Here is a 24,249-nt window from a genome sequence, read left to right on the forward strand (position 1 = left end):
AGGTGAGGCAAATCAATTTGGACTGGAGGAACCGGAAAAGATAGCATGCAGGAGGTGGCCCTTTAGCTAGGTTTCATTATGAGTAAAATTTTTGTTAGACCAGGAAAATTCAGAAAAAATGCCAGATGAGGAAATGACATGACAAAAGTTTTCAAAGTTGCCCTGAGCATGACATATGGAAGACCACAGAGTAACAACCAACAGGAGTGGAGAATTTAGCCAGAGAAAGGAGTGATAGTGGACACAAAGCACAAAATACTTAGAGACATGTTAAGGGACAACAATGGGGAGCCCCATGTACCACATTCAGTCAACTGCCCTTCATCCTGAGAGACTATGAAACTACTGAAAGTGTCTGAGAAAGAATATATGATGGGAAGAGTTGTGTTTTAACAAGATTAATTTGGGAGTGTGGACAGATTAAAAATGGATGGGTGAAAGGAAGGAGACCAGTGAGGAGACTAAATCAAATAGGCTATGTGTAAAGTCATAAGCGCTTGGACTAGTCGGGCAGTAAAAAGTTTTGAAATACGACATCAAAATGAGAGCTATGACAAAAGGTAGGACCAATAGGACATGGTGTCTATATATAGAGGGAAAGGAGAGGGATCAAAGGTAGTTTTGAGACATAGGGAACGAGAGGAAAAATAACACTGGTAACAAGAACAATATAAAAAAAAAACCAAACTGGTCTGAGGAAGAACATTTTAAGATCTGTGTTGGACACTAGAATTTTTGTGACAGTAGGGAATCCATATAGAGTTGTCTAGCAGACAGGTAGAAGTAGGAGACTTAATGTCAAGAAAAAGTCAGGGCCACACATTTATCAATGGGAGTCAGAGAAATAGATGTGCTTATCCAGTGAGAGACCATAAAGTTAAAAGTGGAGAGAAAACTTTGCCCTAGAAAAAAACAGATAATTAGGGAGAAAATAGACAACAGCACAAAATAAAAAGCCACTAAGTTGACAAAATGTCAGGACCATGGACCATCACAGAAACCATGAAAGGATAAGTTTAAGGAGGATATAATTGACGGTGTCAAGTGCAAAGGAGAAATGAGAAAGAGAATGGAAGACTACATAAGGGATGGGCCAGGTCTACCTGCAGGCAAGCCAAGGGAGTAAGAAGAGCAGAAAGAACACACAGAGCTCATGTCATAAGGGATCTAGGAGCAGTGGCAGCAAGCACAAAGCACTCATCAGAGAAAAAAGTCTGGAAGGTGAGGAATTGGGACAGCCAGACTGAGGGGACAACAAGGTACAGCATAAGTTTAATTCAAAATGGGGAAAGACTTCTGAATCTGATTACAAAAAGAAAGAAGCCTGGGAGGAAGACATTAGATGGCAATAACGGCCTTTTGAAGAAGAAATAATTTAAAAAAACAAATAAACATTTGCACATAAGTGTATAGAAATATCCAGAATGGAACATTAACTAATGTTCACAGTTACCTGGGCTTTCTGTAATGGTGCCATCCGACAGCAGAGCACTGCAGTACACTTCATACATATTTGTAGGAAAATGCTTTTGTAATTGTTTGAACTAGAGTCTTGACTGGAATTTAGTATGAGTGACAATGTAGAGCCATCTATAATTAATCCATATTCCTGATGTTCTGTCCATGCTCTGAAAAAGACAAACAATGCTGTGTTTGGATCTATTATACATTTCTGTTTAGGATCCAGATTTTTTTAACCACAAAGGGGGCTGTTCCAGGTTAAGAGGAGTCGTCAGTCTGGTTCCTTGACCTGTTCACTCTAAAGAAGCAAGGGCCTCTAATAATGGCATAACAGTGACTTGCAATCCTACCTTTGAGACTCAAGTTGCACATATAGATGACTGTAAATTCCAAAAGGTCAACTTGGTGAGGCTACATTTCCCAGTTATTTAACCAAACAAGTGTCTAAGCGTTGCTGTAAAGGTACTTTGTAGAAGTGATCAAAGTCCAAAAGCAGTTGATTTCAAGTAAGAGAGATCACCCTAGTTAACTAGAGTGGGCCTGATTCAGTCACTTGAAAGGTTTTAAGAGAAGAACTGAGACTTCCTGACACAGTAGCCTTAGCTACTTCCTGAGATTCTGCATTTCTAACAAGCTGCCCAGTGACAATGGAGCTGCTATTCTATAGATGAAACTTTGAATAGTGAGGGCCTCGTATAGTTCATCACTCCTTTATTCTATATTCCTTCAGTATATACTGCTAATACCATAATATTTTATACTTACCCTTATTTTGCTGCATAATTTTATTCACTAAATAAAGAGATGTCAATGATTGTGTTCTCTTTCTTTGCTCCCCTACTCATATATTAATAGCTTACTTATGGGGCTGAAAACAGCAACTCAATAACCAATGAAGAAATACTTGTGAACACCAACTATAAGCTCACTATATAGAGGAATACAAAGAATTACTGACTAATCTTTTTATGGAAAATAGAAAATCTCCTTACAGTGATGGAAGCATACATGAAAGAACATACCCAACCAAACAAGATAATCAATGGTTAATGCTCGGTTATTGAGACATATGCACACAGAAAATAGTGAATTCTCTGTGAAGTGTGGTATCTAAAGTAGGACTTGAAAGACAAGGAAGAGGTGAAGTAATAGAATGTATGTTGGGGTGCACTGGAAAAGCACGTTGAAAAGGTCACTTAAGGCCTGTGGTGTGGCCTGAATCTGTGGGTAATAGAGAACCACCAAAGGTTTCTAAGCAGCAATGTGATAGGGATAGTATTTCACTTAAAGATCATTCATCTGGCAGAGGGGCTTAAGGGATTTCATGCTTGAAGTACTAGGCCTCTAATGCGGGACACTAGTAGTAAAAATGGGAGTATGAATAAGGCTTGGGGGCTGATTTGAAGGGGAAATGGCAAAGGAGCAGAAGCCGGCAAAGGTGACTCTGAGTCTGAACGCTGTGTAAGTAAGCAGAGAAAAGACTGTGCCCTACTCCACACAGATAACCAGGAAGATGGGTTGATCTGAGACAGTCATAGAATGCTAAATTTTCCTTAAGCTCTGGCTTTTATAGAAGTCCCTTCAGGGCTGTTGAATGGTGCTACAGACTGAATTGTGTTCCCTCGCAAATTCATATGTTGAAGTCCTACCCTCAATGTGATTGTACTTGAAGATAGCACCTTTAGTGGGTGAGGCCCTCATAATGGGATGTGTCTGTAATAGACTGAATTGTGTTCTCCCAAGATTCCTCTGTTGAAGCTCTTAACTCCCAGTGTTGTGTTATTAGAAGGTGGGGACCTTGAGAGGTAACTGACTGATGTAGTTTGGCTATGTCCCCACCCAAATCTCAACTTGAATTGTACTTCCAGAATTCCCATGTGTTGTGGAAGGGACCCAGTGGGAGGTAACTGAATCATGGGGGCCAGACTTTCCTGTGCCATTCTTGTGAGAGTGATGTCTCATGAGATCTGATGGGTTTATCAGGGGTTTCCACTTTTGCTTCTTCATTTTTCTCTTGCCACTGCTATATAAGAAGTGCCTTTTGCATCCCGCCATGATTCTTAGGCCTCCCTAGCTATGTGAAACTATAAGTCCAATTAAACCTCTTTTTCTTCCCAGTGTCAGGTATGTCTTTATCAGCAGCATGAAAACAGATTAATATAGTAAATTGGAACCAGTATAGTGGGGCATTGCTGAAAAGATACTTGAAAATGTGGAAGTGACTTTGGAACTCAGTAAGAAAGAGGCAGAGGCTGGAAAAGTTTGGAAGGCTCAGAGAAGACAGGAAGATGTGGGAAAATTTGGAACCTCCTAGAGACTTGTTGAATGGCTTTGACAAAAATGCTGATAGTGATATGAACAGTAAGGTTCAGGCTGAGGTGGTCTCAAGATGAGGAACCTGTGGCCAGGCACGGTGGCTCACACCTGTAATCCCAGCATTTTGGGAGGCTGAGGCTGGTGGATCACGTGGTCAAGAGATCGAGACCATCCTGGTCAACATGGTGAAACCTCGTCTCTACTAAAAAAAAAAAAAAAAAAAAATTAGCTGGGCATGGTGGCACGTGCCTGTAATCCAAGCTACTCAGGAGGCTGAGGCAGGAGAACTGCCTGAACCCAGGAGGTGGAGGTTGAGGTGAGCTGAGATCGTGCCATTGCACTCCAGCCTGGGTAACAAGAGCAAAACTCCGTCTCAGAAAAAAAAAAAAAAAAAGATGAGGAACTTGTTGGGAACTGGAGCAAAGGTGACTCTTGTTATGTTTCAGCAAAGAGACTGGCAGCATTTTGCCCCTGCCCTAAAGATTTGTGGAACTTTGAACTTGAGAGAGATGATTTAGAGTATCTGGTGGAAGAAATTTCTAAGCAGCAAAGCATTCAAAAGGTGATTCGGGTGCTTTTAAAATCATTTCATTCCAAAAGGGAAACAAAAGCTCAGAAAATTTGCAGCCTGACTACATAAAAGAAAAGAAAAAACCCATTTTCTGAAAAGAAATTCATGCCAGCTGCAGAAATATGCATAAGTAGCAAGGAGCCTAATGTTAATCCCCAAGACCATGGGGGAAACATTTCCAGGCCATGTCAGAGACCTTCACAGCAGCCCCTCACATCACAGGCACTTTGGGAGTGTGTAGCCTAGGGATTTGGTGCCCTGTGTCCAAGCTGCTCCAGCCATGGCTTAAAGGGGCCAACGAAGAGCTTGGGCCATGGCTTCAGAGGGTGGAAGCCCCAAGTCTTGACAGCTTCCACATGGTGTTAAGCCTGTCAGTGCACAGTCAAGAACTGAGGCTTGGGAACTACCACCTAGATTTCAGAAGATGTATGGAAATGCCTGGGTGCTCAGGGAAAAGTTTGCTGCAGGGATGGGGCCCTCGTGGAAAATCTCTGCTCAGGCAGTGCAGAAGGGAGATGTGGGGTCAGAGCCCTCACACAGAGTCCCTACTGGGGCACTGACTAGTGGAGCTGTGAGAAGAGGAAGAACATCCTTCAGACCCCAGAATGGTAGCTCCACTGATGGCTTGCACCATGCACCTGGAAAAGCCACAGCCCCTTAATGCCAGCCGGCAAAAGCATCCAGGAGGGAGGTTATACCCTGTAAAGCCACAGGGTATAACCTTGGGCAGAGCTACCCAAGAACCCACCTCATGCATCAGCATGACTTGGATGCAAGACACAGAGTCAAATTTTGGCTGGATTTCGGGCTTGCATGAGCCCTCTAACCCCTTTGTTTTGGACAAATTCTCTCATTTGGAATAGCTGTATTTATGCAATACCTGTACACCATTCTATCTAGGAAGTAACTAGCTTGCTTTTGATTTTATACAAGCTCATAGGCAGAAAGGACTTGCCTTGTCTCAGATGAGACTTTAGACTGTGGACTTTTGGGTCAATGCTGAAATGATTTAAGACTTTGGGGGACTGTTGGGAAGACATGATTGGTTTTGAAATGTGAGGACATGAGATTTGGAAGGGCCAGGGGTGGAATAATATGGTTTGGCTGTGTCCCCACCCAAATCTCAATTTGAATTGTATCTCCCAGAATTCCCATGTGTTGTGGGAGGGATCCAGAGGGAGATAATTGAATCATGGTGGCCGATCTTTTCCTGCGCTATTCTCGTGACAGTGAGACATCTGATGGGTTTATCAGGGGTTTCTACTTTGGCTTCTTCCTCATTTTTCTCTTGCTGCCACCATGTAAGCAGTGCCTTTTGCCTCCTGCCCTGATTCTGAGACCTACCCAACCATATGGAACTCTAAGTCTAATTTAACCTCTTTTTGTTCCCAGTTTTGATATGTCTTTAACAGCTGCGTGAAAACAGACTAATACACTGACTTTAGATGAGTTAATGAAGGTGGGGCCTCAATGATGGGATTACTGCCCTTATAAGAGGAAGACACAGCCTGGGCATGGTGGCTTATGCCTGTAATCCCAGCACTTTGGGAGGCTGAGGCAGGCAGATCACCTGAGATCGGGAGATCGAGACCAGCCTGACCAACATGGAGAAACCCCGTCTCTACTAAAAATACAAAAAAATTAGCCAGGCATGGTGGTGCATGCCTATAACCCCAGCTACTCAGGAGGCTGAAGCAGAAGAATTGCTTGAACCCGGGGGACAGAGGTTGCGGTGAGCCGAGATCACGCCATTGCACTCTAGCCTGGGCAACAAGAGTGAGACTTTGTTTCAAAAAAAAAAAGAGGAAGAGACAATAGAGCTCTCTCTGCCATGTGAGGACACAGGAAAAGGGCAGCCATCTGCATGTCAGAAGAGAGCCCTCACCAGAAACCAACCATGCTGACACTCCAGTAACAGAACTTTAGCCTCCAAAACTGTGAAAAACAAATTTCTGCTTTTTAATCCACCCAAACTATCGTATTTTGTTATAGCAGCCCAAGTAGACTAAGACAAAAGGAGAAGTAAAATGCACATATTTTGGACTGTCTTTATAAGTACCACTTGGCTAAAGGAAATCTTTCTCATAGGCAATTAATAAAAACCTATTTATTCTCACTGATGCCCAAGTACTAGAAGAACAACAGCTGTTTTAAAATTGGCCATAGCCTCATGAATGTGAGCTATTCATTTTTAAAGTTTAAATATTAGAGATGAGGATACAGATATAGCATAGTTGTTATAAGCATGGTATCTGGAATTAGATAGACTTTCTGAACTCCTTCTTAGCTGTGTGATCTCTACTTGTAAAATGAAGAAAATACAGTTGCCTAACTGGGTTGTTAATGAAGATTAAATGACAATTATCATACAAAGCCCTTAACACTGTTCCTGGAACATAAAGTGTGCTCAAGAAATTAAAAATAATATTGCTTAGGGATATTTCGAGTTAGTACAGACACATCCCGTGGCACTCCAAAAAAGGAAATCAATTTGCTTATGGCCAACGTAAATTCAAGTAATTGGTTTAGATAAGGCTGACCCTTGGTCAATGGGAAGTACAGAAGATATATGTCTGGGAATTGAATTATTGTGTATCAGTGGCTTTCCCTGACACCTTTATGTTCCACAAATTCTTCCTAGTTGAAAGCAGAGTCAAAGCGGCCATGTCCTCTTAAATAAAGTGGCCACGTTAACAAGTATTTGGTTCCCTTTGGAGCTGTGGGGTATAAAAATGCACATAAAATGGCTCCAGAACCTCAAAATGCACGAAAATTGTCATAGAGATTGATTTTATTACATTTAATTTAAGAGACTGTGAAAACAATATTTATTTCTTAACATGGACCAGGCCATAATATAAACATTGAATATCTAGACTGTAAACATTTAAAAATTGAGCTATTTTTCTAAACCTTCAGAAATGTGCAGTTTTCTTTTAAGTTAAAAGAAAGGTGGAAAGTGCCAAATAATCTCCAAATGGGCCATTAGTCAAGTCCTCAGGGACGATTTTAACTTATAACGATAAAACACCTGCAAATAGAAAATCATAAATTACAGAAAGTGAAGCCTTGTATATATGCAGCTGTGATTTACATCTGCACCAATGTCTAAATATAAGAAACTGATGTACTTTCTTACTTTTTAAGGCTTCTAGTACTTTTAGGAAATTCATGCAGCAGTTTCTTACGATATTCTATCAATAATTCATGTAATCGATCTTCTTTCCTTTCACTTTCTTCAATGGTTTTTGTGGTTAGTTCTAAGAGCTCAGTGTTGGTTTGGAAAAGGCGGCAGGCATAGCACGTGGATTTAGCTGTCTCCATCTTGTCGCCAGTGAGCACCCAGACTTTCAGGCCTGCTGCATGCAGAGCTTCAATGGTCTCTGCAGCTTGATCTTGTAGCCTGGGAACACAAAAGAAACCTTGTGATCTTCTAAAATTCCTGACAAAGATTCTACAGGAAGACTTGTTAAAGACAGTATTTTATAATTCATAGCAGTTCTAGAGTCCTGACACCTTATCATGGTTGGCTTTCATATACATTCCCTACTCATTCCAATGTTGTCTCTGGCATAGTTTCACTTATTAAATTTTAAACGATGAAGTTCTGAAAAGTTTGTGACACCTCAAAGTAGCTGGTATCCAATGGCAGAATTGAGTATCATCATTCTAAGCTAAGATGTTCAGAAACATCTGTACTCACTGTCACTTTAGCATATTTCATTGCTGTATCTAACCATACCAATACTTAACATCACTTAACATCATTCAAAGTATAAAGGGCCAAAGATTCTAATCAGATAATGAGGGAAATTAGTGAATCCCTATCCCTGAGGAGCTTTAAGAACAGGAACATGGGTTTTGAAGATGGCTGACTAGGGACGTCAGATGCCAACTGGCCTCATAAAAAAGATCAAAGTTACTGGTGAATGGACATGTTCTGAACTAAAAACTGCAGGAAAAGAGCCAGGACCTGTTGGAGAGCCCACAAGAGGAAGCTGGGATACAGAAAAGGAAAGTAGTGAGAGTCTGGTAGAGACTGACCTCCGAAGAACTCAGAGCCCCATGTAAAGGGTAGGTGGAAATCGTTCTCTGCTTCCCTGATCCTGTGACAATCTTCTGACTATCAAACTGCTGGGATACCCCTCTGCCCTCCTTACCTAGGGTAATGCTGTCAGTGGTGATACAGGAACTTCACAGGGACAGAGATCCGGGTGGCCAGCTCATGCAGGCACGTCAGTACTCCCCTCAGACAAAAACTTAGATGGTGGGAACCATTCTGTTGGTGCTGCTGTGATGGGCCAATGCTCTACCTAGGGGAATCTCTGCCCTTGCATTATCACACCATCAATCCCCAGCAAACATACTCCACAACCCACTCTGACTTTGGCAAGCTCAGGGGGATTAGCGAATCCCCAGGGAGTAATGGACTCCTGGAGATCTATCTCTCGGCATGGAATGCCCCTAAGGGGGAGGTTACAGCCCACCAAGGACCCTCCTGGGACAAAGGAAATGTGGACACAGTGACAATCACTGAAGTGGGTAGCACTGAGGGCCAGGAACAGTCAGGGAGAGGGGACATTTCCCACTGCGCCTACCCTCTGTACACTGTTGTTGATGCAGCCTGCAGTGGTTCTTCCCAGGGAAGGGTGGCGCATATGTACCTGGAGAAACTTTTCACACTTTTCATAGTAGCTACACCTCTGCTGAAAATGAGCTCGTGCCAATTGGGCTTACACAAAGGGCAGGACCCAACTCCCACTCCCTACACAGAGTAGCAACATCCCAGCAATGGACAGGTAAGCTGCAGAGTTGTCTGCTTTGAACTTGGGGGAAAGGCTTGGCCAAAGCCCATTTGGGTGGCAACCACCACAGAGGTGTATTCATGGTCTGCAGCCACACTGTGACCAGGAACCAAAGAATAAAGTCTATATGAACTGAAGGTTGTGAGCCCTACAATGGGGCATAACAGAGAAGCAGCTCACGTTCCTACCTGCACAGGATGAGGAGCTGGTACATCCCTCCTTGTTCTTTCCCCCAAGACCTTGGCAAACGCCAACAGGATCTCCACCCCTTATCCCCATCCTCCCCTCAGGGTAGGTGCTTCCACCCATCATCAGCCTACCAGAGAAAGAAAAGACTATTACTCTTAAGCTCCACCTACTGGACTGAAGCCTGAACTGCACCACCAAATAAGTAACTTACTGTCAGAAGGGCTTAGTGCTAGTACACATGACAGGCTTTCTGACACCCTTAGCCCTGTGGGAGACAGTGTGTTGGCCCTTGCATTCCATACCTCACTACAACAATCAGCATCTGAGAAAGCTACTGCACTGAAGCTATCCACAACCAAGAAAACCATACAGAGCCTTGCCCCACTGCAAGCACCCAGAAACAAAGCCAAACAATCATATACAACATATAACACAGTCATATCCTCAAGGGAAAAAAGTATTGAAAAATAAAAATGTTTCATCCAAACTACAGCAAATTAAAAAATAAGAAGTGACAGATCCCTCAGATGAGAAGAAATCAGTGTTAAGAACTGTGGTGGTATGAAAAGTCAAGGTGTTGTGACACATTCAAAGGACTGTATTACCTCTGTACTACAGGCTAACCAGAATGAAAACTCTGAAATGACAGATAAGGAATTCAAAATATGGATTGCAATGCAACTCAACGAGATCCAAGAGAAAGTTGAAATCCAACACGAAGAAACCAGAAAAATGATTCAGGATATGAAAGACAGCTATAATAAAACAAACCAATTAGAACATCTGGAAATGAAAAATTCACTATAACAATTTCAAAATACAGCTGGAAGCTTTAATAATAGAGTAGACAAGCAGAAGAAAGAATTGCAGAGCTTGAAGAGCAGTCTTTCAAATTAACCCAGTCAGATAAAAAAAAAATTAAAAAACACAAGCAAAGTTTTTGAGAAACACGGAATTATGTAAAGCAACAAAATCTGTAACTTCTTGGCATTTCTGAGAGAGAAGAAGAAAAACAGGCAACATGGAAAACATATTTGGGGAATAATTCAGGAAAATTTCTTGAACCTTGCTCAAGGTCAACATGCAGATACAAGAAATTCAGAGATCAACTGTGATATGCTACACAAGATGACCATTACCAAGGCATATATAGTCAGACTACCCAAGGTTAACAGGGAAAAAAAATCTTAAAGGCAGCTAGATTTAAATAAAAGGAAAAATTACCTATAAATGAAATAGCATCAGACTAATAGCTAATTTCTCAGCAGAAACCTTAGAAGACAGAAGATTGGGGATGTATTTTTAGCCCTTTTTTTTAAGAAACAAAGTCTCAATCTGTCACCTAAAGTGCACCAGTGGTGTAGTCATAGCTCACTATAACTCCTGGGTTCAAGCAATCCTCCCACCTCAGCCTTCTAAGCAGCTGGGACTACAAGTATGTGACACCATGACTAGTTTTCTAAAAAATTTGTAGACGGGTCTCGCTATGCTGCCCAGGCTAGCTGTGAGCTTCCAGGCTCAATTGATCTTCCAACATCAACTTCTCAAAGCACTGGATTAGAGGCATAAGCCACCATACCTGGCCTTTAGCCTTAAAGAAAAACAACTGCAGCCAAGAATTCTATATCCTGATAAACTAAGCTTCTTAAAGGAAGGAGAAATAGAGTTTTTCCCAGACAAGCAAATGCTATGGGAATCTGTCACCACCAAACCTATCCGATAAGAAATGCTTAAAGGACCTCTAAACACAGACACAAAATCAGATATTTGCTACTGTAAAAGCCTATGTTAGTAAAAAGCTCATAGATCCTATAAAGCAATTATATCCTTGAGACTACAAAACAATTAGCTAACAACACTAACACAGAAACAAAATCTCACATATCAATATTAACGTTGAATGTAAATGGCCTAAATGCTCTAGTGAAAAGACATAGATTGGCACACAGAATACAAAAATACGATCTGTTAGGCCGGATGTGGTGGCTCACACCTGAAATCCCAGCACTTCAGGTCGAGGCAGGAGGATCACCTGAGGTCATAAATTCGAGACCAGCCTGGCCAAAAAAATGAAACCCTGTCTCTACTAAAAATATAAAAATTAGCCAGGCATGGTGGCAGGTGCCTGTAGTCCCAGCTACTTAGGAGGCTGAGGCAGGAGAATCATTTGCACCCGGGAGGCAGAGGTTGCAGTGAGCCGAGATCGTGTAACTGCACTGTAGCCTGGGCGACAGAGTGAGACTTGGTCTCAAAAACTTCAACAGACCCATCTCAGACATAATGACAACCACAAACTAAAACTAAAGAGATGGAGAAAGATCTACCATGCAAATAGAAAACAAAAAAGAGCAGGGATTGATCTTCCTGTATCAGCTAAAACAGACTTTAAGCCAACAACAGTAAATAAAAAGGCGGGAATTCTATAATAAAAAGGGATTCATCATCAAGATTTAACTAACCTAATATATAGGGACCCAACATCAGAGGCCCCAGATTGATAAAACAATCATCCCTAGAGACAGAGAGCCATACAGTAATACTGAGGGGGGATTTTTTTTTTTTTTTTTTTGAGGCAGAATCTCACTGTTGCCATGCTGGAGTACAGTGTTGCGATCTCAGCTCACTGCAACCTCTGTCTCTTGGGTTCAAGCGATTCTCGTGCCTCAGCCTCCCCAGTAGCTGGGATTACAGCCATGTGCCACCACACCCAGCTAATTTTTTTATTTTTAGTAGAGATGAGGTTTTGCCATGTTGGGCAGGATGTTCTCAATCTCCTGACCTCGTGATCCCCCCGCCTTGGCCTCCCAAAGTGCTAAAATTAAAGGTGTGAGCTACCATGCCTAGCCAATATTGGGGGATTTTAAGATCCCAGTGATAGCACAAGACAGATTATTGAGGCAGAAAAATAACAATGGAACTCTGGACTTAAATTGGACTCTTGACCAAATAGACCTAATAGACATTTACAAAACACTCCACTCAACAACTACAGAATATACATTTTTTTCTCATCTGTGCACGAACATTCTCTAAAATTGATCATATGCTTGGTCATAAAGCAAGTCTCCTTAAATTCAAAATCATATCAAACATCTTCTCAGAACAGAGTGAAATAAAATTAGAAATCAATAACAAGGGGAACTCTCAAGACCACACAAGTACATATAAACTAAATAACTTGCTTCTAAATGACTTTTGAGTAAATAATGAAATTAAGGCAGAAATTTTTAAAAAATTGAAACAAATGAAAATAGAGACACAACATACCAAAACTTATAGGATATGTCAAAAGCGGTGTTAAAAGTTTATAGCACTAATTGCCTATATCAAAAAGGAAGAAAAACCTCAAATGAACAACCTAATGTCTGATGTCACACCTAAAAATCTAGAAAAACAAACCAGACCCAAAGCTAGCTGAGGAGTAACAAAGATCGTGGCAGAACTAAATTGAGACCAAAAGAATCATACAACAGATCAATGAAACAAAAATGAAAAACAAACAGACTGGTAGCTAAATTAAGCAAGAAAAAGAGAGGATTCAAAAAGCACAATCAGAAATGACAAAGGTGACATTACAACTGATACCACAGAAATAGAAAAGATCCTCAGAGACTATTATGAACATATCTATGAGCATAAACTGGAAAACACAGAGGAAATGAATAAATTCCTGGAAATATTCAACTTCCCAATATTGAACCAGGAGGAAAAGAAACCCTAAACAGAATATTATTTGAGACTCTGTCTCAAATAATAAGCTATGAAATTGAATCAGTAATATTAACAGCAGAATTCTATCAGATGTATATAAAGAAAAGTTGGTACCAATCTTACTGAAACTACTCCAAGAAAAATCAGTGAGGAGGGATTCCACCCTAACTCATTCTACAAAACTAGTATCATCCTGATATCAAAATTTGGCAAGGACACAATAAAAAAGAAAACTACAGGCTGTTATTCATGATGAACATAAATGTAAAAATCCTCAACAAAATATTAGCAAACTGAAACCATCAGCACATCAGAAACATAACTCCTCATGATCAAATGGGTTTTATTCCTGGGATGCAAGGATAGCTTAACATATGCAAATCAATACATGTAATTCACCACATACACAGAATTAAAACAAAAATTATATGCTCATCTCAATAGATGCAGAAAAAACATTCAATAAAACTTGACATAACTTGATGATAAAAACAAACCCCTGAGAACAAACTAGGCATTGAAGAAACATACCTCAAAATAATAAGGGCTCTACATGCAAACCCACAGCCAACACCATACTCAATGTACAAAAGTTAAAAGCATTTCCCCTAAAAACTGGAACAAGACAGGGATATCCACTCTTACCACTCCTGTTTAACATAGTACTGGAAGTCCTAGCCAGAGCAATCAGGCAAGATTGCTGGAATACTAGGCAGCCATAAGAAGAGTGAAATCATATCCTTCGCAGCAGCATGGATACAGCTGAAGGCCAGTATCCTAACTGAAATAACTCAGAGGCAGAAAATAAAATACTGCATGCTCTTACTTATAAGTGGGGGCTAATCAATAGGTATACATGGACATAATGAGGGAAATAATAGACAACAGGGACTCCAAAAGGGGGAAAACAGGAAGGGAATGAGGGTTGAAAAAGTACCCATTAAGTATTATGTTAATATCTTAGGTGATGGGATCAATAGAAGCCCAAATCCCAGCATTACACAATATAACCACGTAACAAACCTGCATGTGTACTACCTGAATGTTCAACCCCTGACCCACCCTCCAAAAAAACAGGAACACCAACCATCCTGAATGAGAATTTAATTATAATTCTTATAGGCAAGGATAGAAAAATGACACTTTCCTCTGGGTTTCTTTTGGCCACAGAATAATAATGAAATTAGACTAAATGAATTTCATTAGAATTTCAATACCTTTTAATGTAGTCGAATATATGTTTGTAACTTTTTATTTAAGTCTTATAATTTTTATATATAATATTTAGAAAATTCAAAAAATATTAAGAATCTAAAAATTATTTCAAGCACATCAATGGCAGTGTCCTGCAATCGTGTCTGAGAAAGCTCAGCCTGTAAGTTAAAAGCATATTAGTTTAAAGTATGCAGGCCAGGCCAGTGGCTCATGCCTGTAATCCCAGCACTTTCGGATGTCAAGGCAGGAAGATTACTTGAGGCCAGGAGTTCAAGACCAGCCTGGCCAACATGGTGAAACCCCATCTCTACAAAAAATATACGAATTAGCTGGGTGTGGTGGCATATGCCTGTTACTCCAGCTAGCTACTCAGGTGGCTGAGGCACAAGAATCACTTGAACCCAGGATGCAGAGGCTGCAGTCAGCCAAGATTGTGCCACTACACTCCAGCCTGGGCAACAGAGCAAGACTCTGTCTCAAAAAAAAAAACCCAAAAAACAAAAAACAAAATTAAATTAACTCAAATAAGTAAATAAAGTATGCAAAAACATACTTTGGTCTGTTGAACTAAGCTAGAATAACCTCTCACGCTGTTCACGCTACCTTAAATTTCCTTTCTGCTCATCTGTCTCTCAAAGCTTACCCCTTCACCCAGGCACCAGTACAAACAATGGCTATAGTACCCTTCCCTACACATGTCAAGACTATTTGATAATATGTGCATAAATATATGGATGACTTAGTAAACAGTCAAAAGACCTTAGTGATAACTGATTCATTCTTCTAGGTTACATGAATTTACCTTAAAAATCATTCCTACTAACAGTTCAAACTCTGGTGTAACTTTTCATACTTGCTATAATAAATCTTTAAACCTACTTAAACAATAAAACTAAACTAAAGATTTCAAACATTGAGATTAAATTACTAATCTGGGACAGATCACACCCAAAATGACTGGTCACTAAAATAATTAAAAGTATCATTTTCTAGTTACTTGTCTTCAACTGCAGTGGCTCCAATTAAATTCATATTTGTCTCAATATCATCGAAAACTTTTTCCATTTTTTCTTCTCTGTCTTGTAAGGCCATCTTTGCTTCTATGAGCTGTCTGTTAATTCTTTCATAATCATCTGGAGCAATTTCTTTGAAGGCTACACAGAGTGTCCGATACCCATCCTAGGAGTAAAGTAGGATATCTGTTGTTATTCTAATAATAATTGAAAAAAAAATCCCATACTCTGTAAATGCTCTTGCTTTAGCTATATGTACAAAAGAGAAATTCTGACACATATTTAATTTATAAAAGTGAACAAATTACAACTGAAAAGGTCACATTCAGTTAGGTTCAGAAAAAGGAAATAACAGTTCTTTTAACAAAGGTTGCTGAAAAGTCTTTAAGGCTGTAAATTCTGACTAGAAACTTGCTTCAGAATAATGTTTTATATTAAGATAAAGAAAGTAATATTATTGAATCCCCAAATACATAACACAGACCACAAAAACATGCTAAAATGTATTTAAGCTGTCATTTAAACAGAAATCCAACAAACATAGTCATCTTCAGCATTTCTCTGCTTACTTATTGGTGGGGGAAGGAGTATAGGCTCACCATTGCATTACGTTCCACGTGGACTTTAGTTAACTCAATTTCATGATTCTGCACCCTGGGAAAAACTGCCGAGTCTGCTCCTTTACAAAAGAGAAGTATGTCTCCTAAAATAAAGAACCATAGTACCTGACATAGAGTTTTAAGGCTGGCATTGTGGTTTCAATAAGAGATAACTTTTAAAGTGGTCTCTCTCACCCAAGTGTTACATATTCTGAGCATGCTTTGCAATACTCACCCAAATGAAATGAGAAATCTTGGCCTTTAGTCTGTCAGAAAGGTATGCACCACCCCTTCAGGTTATTATGAACACAATTAATAAGCCAGAGTTTACAATATGCACCTCTCTGTTAAAATATACTTCCTCCCACCTTCATGGAGGGCTGGGCTTGTGTCAAGGCGGTGCATCTGAATTCCTTCTGAAAATATATGCCAGGTGCAGTGGCTCACACCTTTAATCCCAGCACTGTGGGAGGCTGAAGCGGGAGGATCACTTAAGCTCAGTTCAAGATCAGCCTGGGCAACACAGGAAGACCCCATCTCTACTAAAATACAAAAAAAAAAAAAAAAAAATAGCTGGGCATGGCGGCACATGCCTATAGTCCCAGCTACTCAGGAAGCTAAGGCAGGAGAATAGCTTGAACTCGGGAAGCGGAGGTTGTGATGAGCCAAGATCATGCTACGGCACTCTAGCCTGGGCAACAGAGCAAGACTCCATCTCAAAAAAAAAATTAAAAAATTAAAAAATTAGCCAGGCATGGTGATACATGCCTATAGTCCCAATTATTCTGGATGTTGAGGTGGAAAGATTGATTGAGCCCAGGATATCGAGGCTGCAGTGAACTATGATCTTGTCACTACAGCCTGGATGACAGAGTAATACCCTGTCTCGGGGGTGGGAAAAAAAACAACCCAGAATCAAAGAAATGCAGTGAAGCCATGGCCTAGAGTATGCATATGGCATCTCCAGATGTCAAGAAGAAAACTTAAGCTCAAACAAGCTGAAATCATTTTGAATAAACTATATTAACTAGCTTTTAAAACACTGGCTTAATGGTTTTTACTGAAACTCGAAAATAGCTTTATAGAATGCTGGTATAAATGCAGCTTTGGATCACTTCACACACCTAGGAAATACTCACAGTTGTGCACTATGAGAGACACTTTATTCCTGTAAGGGAAACAACCGAGTTCAACAAAAAGTGTAGCTCTGAGGTCAATGACCTTTGTAGACCAGGCCCGCAGACATTTCACCATTTACTGCAGAACACGTGGATGTGCAGACATAAGAATAGCAAGTATTTGAAATATTAAGTGTTTTTTTCATTTATTCTTATACATCCAAAGTGTGTTTTAAAGTTCACAAAACAAACTCCATGGTCACTTATTAAAATCAATGTCATGACTTTGCAATCATACCAAAAAGTATGAATAAAGTGGGATATGTTCCCCCAAGGGTCTGTCTATATCCTCCCATTCTCACATTAAGGAATTTAGAAAATTTAATAGTAAAAAGTAAATTATTGGGAAATAAATCAAGAATTTTTAGAAAACAAACCCCTGGGTACACCATACACACATGTATCTGAGAGCCTTTGAATAAAGCAGAAGTGCTCCCCTATAGGTCTTGCAGAATCTAAGCAGAAGGCAAACCATCATGTTGCCTCCAAAGACATGAGGGAGCCCAGGATTATGGTACCAGTTCCCCTGCAAAGGGCAAGCTTTACTCTTGTTAAACAAAGAACCTGAGCTCTGGAGTAAAACTGCAATGCCATTCCTAGAAGCCAGGCCCTTACTCCTCTCTACCTCACCTATTTCCAGAGAATGTCAAGCAGTAGGGGAACCAGGAAGGTCAGTGAGAGATAATAAGCAACTCCCTATACTCAAGGTTTCTGCTACTAGTAATCCCAGACCATCCAACCATGCTAGGTGGCTATGTGTAAACTTTACTGGTAGACTGGTCAGTACCATGAATAACACACAAGGCATCCTTTCAGTTCCTGTTTGAATACCCAGGGCAGAGGGATATTGTTCAGCTAACAAGAAAACGTACTTCCTGTCATAACAAGGGTTCTGTCACTAATGATTTGGTAAACTGAACATGTTTGCTTAAAAAAAATACATGAAGGCATATACAAAAAATACTGCTTCACATGACTTTCACTAATCCTATGCTACTACATGAAATGATTCTCTTTTTTGAAAGAGTGAATCAACCAGTAAGCCTACAAATGAACAAAGAGAAAAATTGAAGTTTTTTAAATACGTACCTTCTTGAGTCTTCACAATTACACTCATACGTCGGCGGACAGCATCAAAGTTTAAAGTGTGAAGAAGTTCATATCTTTAAGAGAAGTGAGAAAAGTAAAAATCCTAGCACATACTGAGAAAAATAAAGCACAACAGAAATATGTTAAGATATTTAAACATCTTAAATCAACAGATAGCTATCCTCTTTGCAGAAGGGTCACTGGTTGTCTGCACAACTGGTACTTTCCTTTGTCTTAGAATTTCTCTGAACATAAAACATGTTGTCAGAGGACACCAGTGTTGGTTAAGGGGTATTAATAGTCCCTCACTATACTATTTAAAATGGTAAGAAGAATGACCACATAAAATGGAGGATAAAGAGCTGTCCCACCAAGCCATATTTGGAGGGGTATAGAAATAGTCCCACTCTGCCAATTATTTTAGCAGCATTTATGTATGGAGTGCTAGGCACAGTGCTAGGTGCTGGGGGAATAGAGGTGGCTCAGATTCACCTCTATTCCCCAGCGTCTAGCACTGTGCCTGGCACTCCATACATAAATGCTGCTATAATAATTATCTCAATATGCTCTGTCTCCCTTATCATAAGGTGACTTGTGTAAGTCCCTTCCCTTACACAGGTCACCATATAAGGGAGACAGAGCATAATGAGATAACTACCCTTCTAGTCTCTCAAATACTGTAATAAAGGCACTTACAGGGAAGATACAAGAACACAGAAGGAAGCCATCTGAAAGGAGGCTTCCTGGAAGAGGACATGCCTGAGCTGGGTTCCACAAGGGTAATATGATAAAGAAAGGGGGCCATGGCATTCTGACTAGACGGAATGATCAAAGCAACATGAGAGCATACGGCCCATGGAGGACTTGAAGTAGTTCTCCAATGCCAAAAAAACACACTGATAGGGGAATAGCAAGAGATAAAAAGCAAGAAAAGTAAGCAGAGGCTGGAAACACAAAAGCCATTTCAGGAATTTGGGATTGTATTGTAAGAGCAAAAGAAAGCCAATGAAAGGGTTTAAACAATGAAATGACATCATGAAATTGTTCAAATGTGTGTGTGGATGGCTGAACTAATCAATGGAGAGACACAGAAGAGTTTAAATAAGAGTTGGTTATTAGAAAAAGTACGAGGAAATATGTCCTTGAAAATAAACTAATATTTTTAAAAGTATTTATTATATATGTTGTTTTTGGTGGGAGTAAGGGGGTCATTAATCTTGGGGGAGTATATGTGCGTAAGACATCTACAGTGGCGTCTGGTTTGCTGTTGGCCAGATGAGGGCACTGTTGCAGACAGACTAGAATCTAAACTCTGACAATGACCCTGGGTCCCTGTCAGTCAGACTAAGAACCTTCCTCTCCGCTTCTATGCATCCCTCTCCAAAGGGACACATTACTCAAGTACGTATAAATGTATTACAGGTTTCTGAGACGGGTCTCAGGAGATCCTAGGGGCCAGAACAAAAGTCAGAGAAGAAATTCAAATTAATCACAGAGCCTAATTAAAATCCACCATTAAGATAAGGTGGATTTGTTCACTGGGGTCTTTGTGGCAAAAGAGGAAATGTGAAGACACTGGTACATCAGAGTACTTGCCCTGAGGCTCACACCTGAACATCCCCAACAAGACAAAACTTCTGGTTAACAGCAAAGCTGCCTTTATTGGCTGGGCTTACAATCCCAGAGCGATTGCTTAGACACTAGACAGCAGAATGTTTCACATATTTTCACTGATTTTTCTTGTAACATATGTTAGAAACTTGAAATGGCATCTAAATTTCAGAAACAGTCCAGGCAGACTCTCTTTCTGGCTACTGGACCCAGATGTGGACCAGACTGAAATTTCTACCTCAAACCCCAGTTTCTGCCATTCTATGTAAAATGGCTTCTACCCTAACTACATTTACATAAAACTCTGAACTGGGAGAGCAGAGTCCTGTATTTTTAGTGGCATCATTTCCTTTTCTGCCCTGCCTGAATCCATTTAAATTTGACTGTGGGGTTAAGAAATGACAAACATCAAACACAGAGCTACTTACTCTTCTATTTCTTTTCTTTGGTTCTCTACTCTCATATGTCCATTTCGATTTCCTAAAAATGTGAACCCGTACCTATCAAAAACAATAAAAAAGACCTTGTGTATCTCTAAAGAATGATTTTTTTTTTTGAGACAGTCTCACTTTGTCACTCAGGTTGGAGTAAGGTGACAAGATCATGGGTCACTGCAACCTCCACCTCCCAGGTTCAAGTGATTCTCCTGCCTCAGCCTCTTGAGTAGCTGAGATTATGGGTGCATGCCACCACACCAGGCTGATTTTTATATTTTTAGCAGAGACACGGTTTCACCATGTTGGCCAGCCTGATCTCAAACTCCTAACCTCAGGTGGTCAACCCATTTTGGCCTCCCAAAGTGCTGGGATTACAGGCATGAGCCACTGCACTTGGTCTAGAATGATTAATTTTCAATGGGTTTACTCATTCTTGTTTATGCTTCTCTTCGCTTTCATATGATCTCAACATATAACTGTACTTCCTTTTTCTGAATGAGATGATAACAGAGAAAGTCAATGCCCAGCCACAATTATTGTAATCAAGGGAGAGACCATTTGGGTTTCTGATTCTGCAGCTAACACACTGGGTAATGTTTTAGCCACTTAATTATCTTAAACCTCATGGGTAAAATTGGACTTTCAGTTCTCAAATGATGTCAAAATTGCTTGGGGCATCTCAGAAATAGCATGTGTTGTAAAAAAGTAGCCACTGTTACGTTATTTGCAAAATATAACATGAAGTTCAGACTTCTGGCTGGCATGCATAAATAGACAAGTAATACCTACATGTCACTATTTTCTTCTTGGTCTAACTAGTCAGGTGTGGGAATTTTCCAAAAACTTTTGGCTAAAGCAGTTATGTTTTTTTATTAAATAGTGGAAGATGTACATGCTAAGGTGACTGAAGCAAACAGAAAAAAACAAAATAACTTCTGTCCTCCTGTGATTTCACTTTCTTAGGAGAGGTATAAGAAAGTATACTTTACTTTTTAGCTCCTTTCACCAAAGCTATTTCATCTGGTGAAGAGGAGATATAGGTTAATTCAGCTGATTCTGTAGCTCCATCAACAGCATCATTTGTTTTGATTTCTACAGTATGACATAAACACAAGGCACGTAGAAACAGCTCTTCTCGATTCTGTGGAATAGTATTAAAATCATGATTATTATTTTTAATTTGATCACTCAGTAACTAGACAGTTAACAGAGAAAATATAGTAATGAGATAGAATGTTATAACCTCTAGCAAACTTAGTAGCAGATATGTATAAATTCCTAACCCTCAAATCAGCTATGTATTCTCCTAGTACGTAACAAAGTTCCCGGTTCTCAGCTAGCATGCCCTTCTATAGGCTGTGTTAACTCATTCAGGTTATTGTAGCATCACCTAAGCCAAAACAATGACTTCTTCATGGTCTAAAAGATTTCATTCAGTATCTAATTCACAGTCTAGCAATAGCTCAAGTGCAGGGAGATGCTGGTTAATTTACCGCCTAGACACTACTGAGACCTTAATCAATTGAACAGGCATCATTCTTGGAAGAGCTTTAAAAGACAAAGAACAAAAAATTATGATCATATGGACAGGCAAGCTTTTACCCAAATGTCATTTCCCACAATTCTCTTTACTTATAAATTCTACTCATTTACAAATTTCAGAAGTGTCAGTAAAACAAGAAAGGTGAAGCCAACAACAGTTATTCAAAATTCGCTGGGTGCAGTGGCTCACATCTGTAATCCCAGCACTTCACAAGGCTGAGGTGGGTCGATTACCTGAGGTCAGAGTTCGAGACCAACCTGACCAACATAGTGAAACCCCGTCTCTACTAAAAATACAAAAAAATTAGCTGGGCATGGTGGTAGGCGCCTGTAATCCCAGCTACTCTGGAGGCTGAGGCAGGAGAACTGCTTGAACCCAGGAAGTGGAGGTTGTGGTGAGCCAAGATCATGCCACTACACTCTAGCCTGGGCAACAGAGTGAGACTCCATCTCAAAAAAACCAAACAAACCAAAATACCCACAAAAGTCTATGTCATGTGCCTACAAAAAAATTTTCTACTATGGAATGTTAACATGCATACATAGATTGATTTCTTATATAAAATAATAATGCAAATGCACCTTATCTGCTTTGTCAAAATATGTTAAAGGTCCATCAGTTTGAGATAATCCATCAACCTCTTGAGTTACACCTTTATATTTGTGTCCATCTATGCAGCATTCAATGAATTCCATGCTGTTTTCAGTAAGTGTTCCAGTCTTATCTGTAAATACATAATCCACCTAAAACAAGCACACAAACATAAACATTGTTGGTTTCTTCAGTGTGACTGGTTTGCTGTAACGCAAAGCTATTTTCATATCCATAAAAAATCACCTAAAACTTCTTGTCAAATGTCAGGGAATTACAGAAACAATATTACCAAACAAATGAGGAATAAATGAGTATTTTTAAAGACACTAAAATGGTATCACATGTCTAAGGTAGACTTACTCAGATGTAAAAGATGAATAGAAAAAAATGTGACTACTGGCTGGGCATGGTGGCTCACGCCTGAAATCCCAGCACTTTGGGAGGCGAGGCAGGATTACTTGAACTCAGGAGTTCAGACCAGCCTGGCCAATATGGTAAAACCCCATCTCTACTAAAAACACAAAAATTAGCTGGGTGTGGTGGCATACCTGTAATCCCAGCTACTTGGGAGGCAGATGCACGAGAATTGCTTGAACCCAGGAGACAAAGGTTGCAGTGAGCTAATATCGCACCACTACACTCCAACCTGGGCGACAGACTGAGACTCTGTCCCACAAAAAGGAAAAACAAATAAAAAGTGACTATTTTATCAAACTTATAACCCTTCTAATGTAAGTTAACTTTTTTTTTTTTAAAGACAGGGTCTCACTCTGTCACCCAGGCCGGAATGCAGCTGTTATAGCTCACTGTAACCTCGAACTTCTGGCTCAAGCAATCCTCCTGCCTCAGCCTCCTGAGTAGCTAGGACCATAGGCATGTACCACACCAGGCTCATTTTTTGTAATTTTTGTAGAGACAGCATCTCACTATGTTGCCCAGGCTGGTCTATTACTCCTGGGCTCAAGCCTTGGCCTCCCAAAGTGTTGGGATTATAGGCATGAGCCACCATGCCCAGCCAGTTAACCTGTTTGATGTAAAGAAGTTACATAAATCAATTTTTCAAGTAGGAAATTATACTGACTACTTATTTCTCTCTCTCTCACACACACACTCTCTCTCTCTCTCTCTCTCTCTCTCTCTCTGGGCTAGTATGTATATTACCCATTAAAAATATTTACTAATAAATTAAATAGGATGTAACAAAACAGAAACTGATGAAAGATTTTTTCCTCTTTTTAAAGTAAAATTTTCTATAAAAATGCTGAATTGAAATAAAATGTACCGCATTATATAATATACATAAGAATCAATAATAATGTTAACGTTATCTAATTAGAAGATATAGTAGGTCAACAGTGATCAAAACCATAAATGAAATTTCCTTCTATATACTATACATGTTTTGAAAATACTCAAGTTTCCAAATTTAGAAAAAAGCAGAAGTCTTAATGATAGGTTAAAGTATAACACAAGTATATTTTCATAAATAATGGAAACATAAGCTAAGACATAAATTTGCCATTAAGATAAATCATTTTGAGCATTTCTATTTTATCTCAGTTTTTATCGCTTCTATTTTTAACATCTGGCTTTTGGAAACCTACAATTTTATCCTCATTTTGGCAATTCATGATTAAATAGTTAAAATTATGGGCTGACAGGAACAAGCATAAGCACAAGATTAAGGTTTTTATTATGTAAGGGAGAAAGAGATGAACTACAGAAGTAGTTCCTTTCTAATTATTTTTCAAAGCTTTTCACGGTAGCAGCACTGGCACAAATACGGCATTCCAATCTTTTTTTTTTCCTGTTAAGCCAGCCAAGTTTGAACTCTCTCTTTAAATTAATCCAAGTGGTATTACTTGTATATCATTTAGATTCTTACAGTTTAAATGAAATTATTTGGGGCTTTTTTCT

At 39.7% G+C, this 24,249-nt stretch overlaps 1 protein-coding gene across 21 annotated transcripts in view; it reads right to left on the minus strand.

Annotated features, from left to right (window-relative positions):
* ATP11C (ATPase phospholipid transporting 11C (ATP11C blood group)) overlaps positions 1 to 24,249 on the minus strand; it is a 212,635-nt gene that overhangs the window by 40,697 nt on the left and 147,689 nt on the right. For all 21 annotated transcript variants that reach the window (XR_013531488.1, XR_013531489.1, XR_013531486.1 and 18 more), the window contains 8 exons: positions 22,320 to 22,481; positions 21,185 to 21,336; positions 20,187 to 20,258; positions 18,148 to 18,221; positions 15,881 to 15,984; positions 15,266 to 15,447; positions 7,488 to 7,751; positions 1,454 to 1,628 (listed from right to left, as the gene is read on the minus strand). Coding sequence is in view for 18 of the 21 variants with exons in the window: in XM_035289151.3 (XP_035145042.1) it covers positions 1,454 to 1,628; positions 7,488 to 7,751; positions 15,266 to 15,447; positions 15,881 to 15,984; positions 18,148 to 18,221; positions 20,187 to 20,258; positions 21,185 to 21,336; positions 22,320 to 22,481 (1,185 nt within the window). In the remaining 3 variants the exon portion in view is untranslated. The remainder of the gene's footprint in view (positions 1 to 1,453; positions 1,629 to 7,487; positions 7,752 to 15,265; positions 15,448 to 15,880; positions 15,985 to 18,147; positions 18,222 to 20,186; positions 20,259 to 21,184; positions 21,337 to 22,319; positions 22,482 to 24,249) is intronic.

The sequence above is a fragment of the Callithrix jacchus genome, chromosome X (assembly GCF_049354715.1).
Source record: "Callithrix jacchus isolate 240 chromosome X, calJac240_pri, whole genome shotgun sequence".
NCBI classification, from domain to species: Eukaryota; Metazoa; Chordata; class Mammalia; order Primates; family Cebidae; genus Callithrix; species Callithrix jacchus.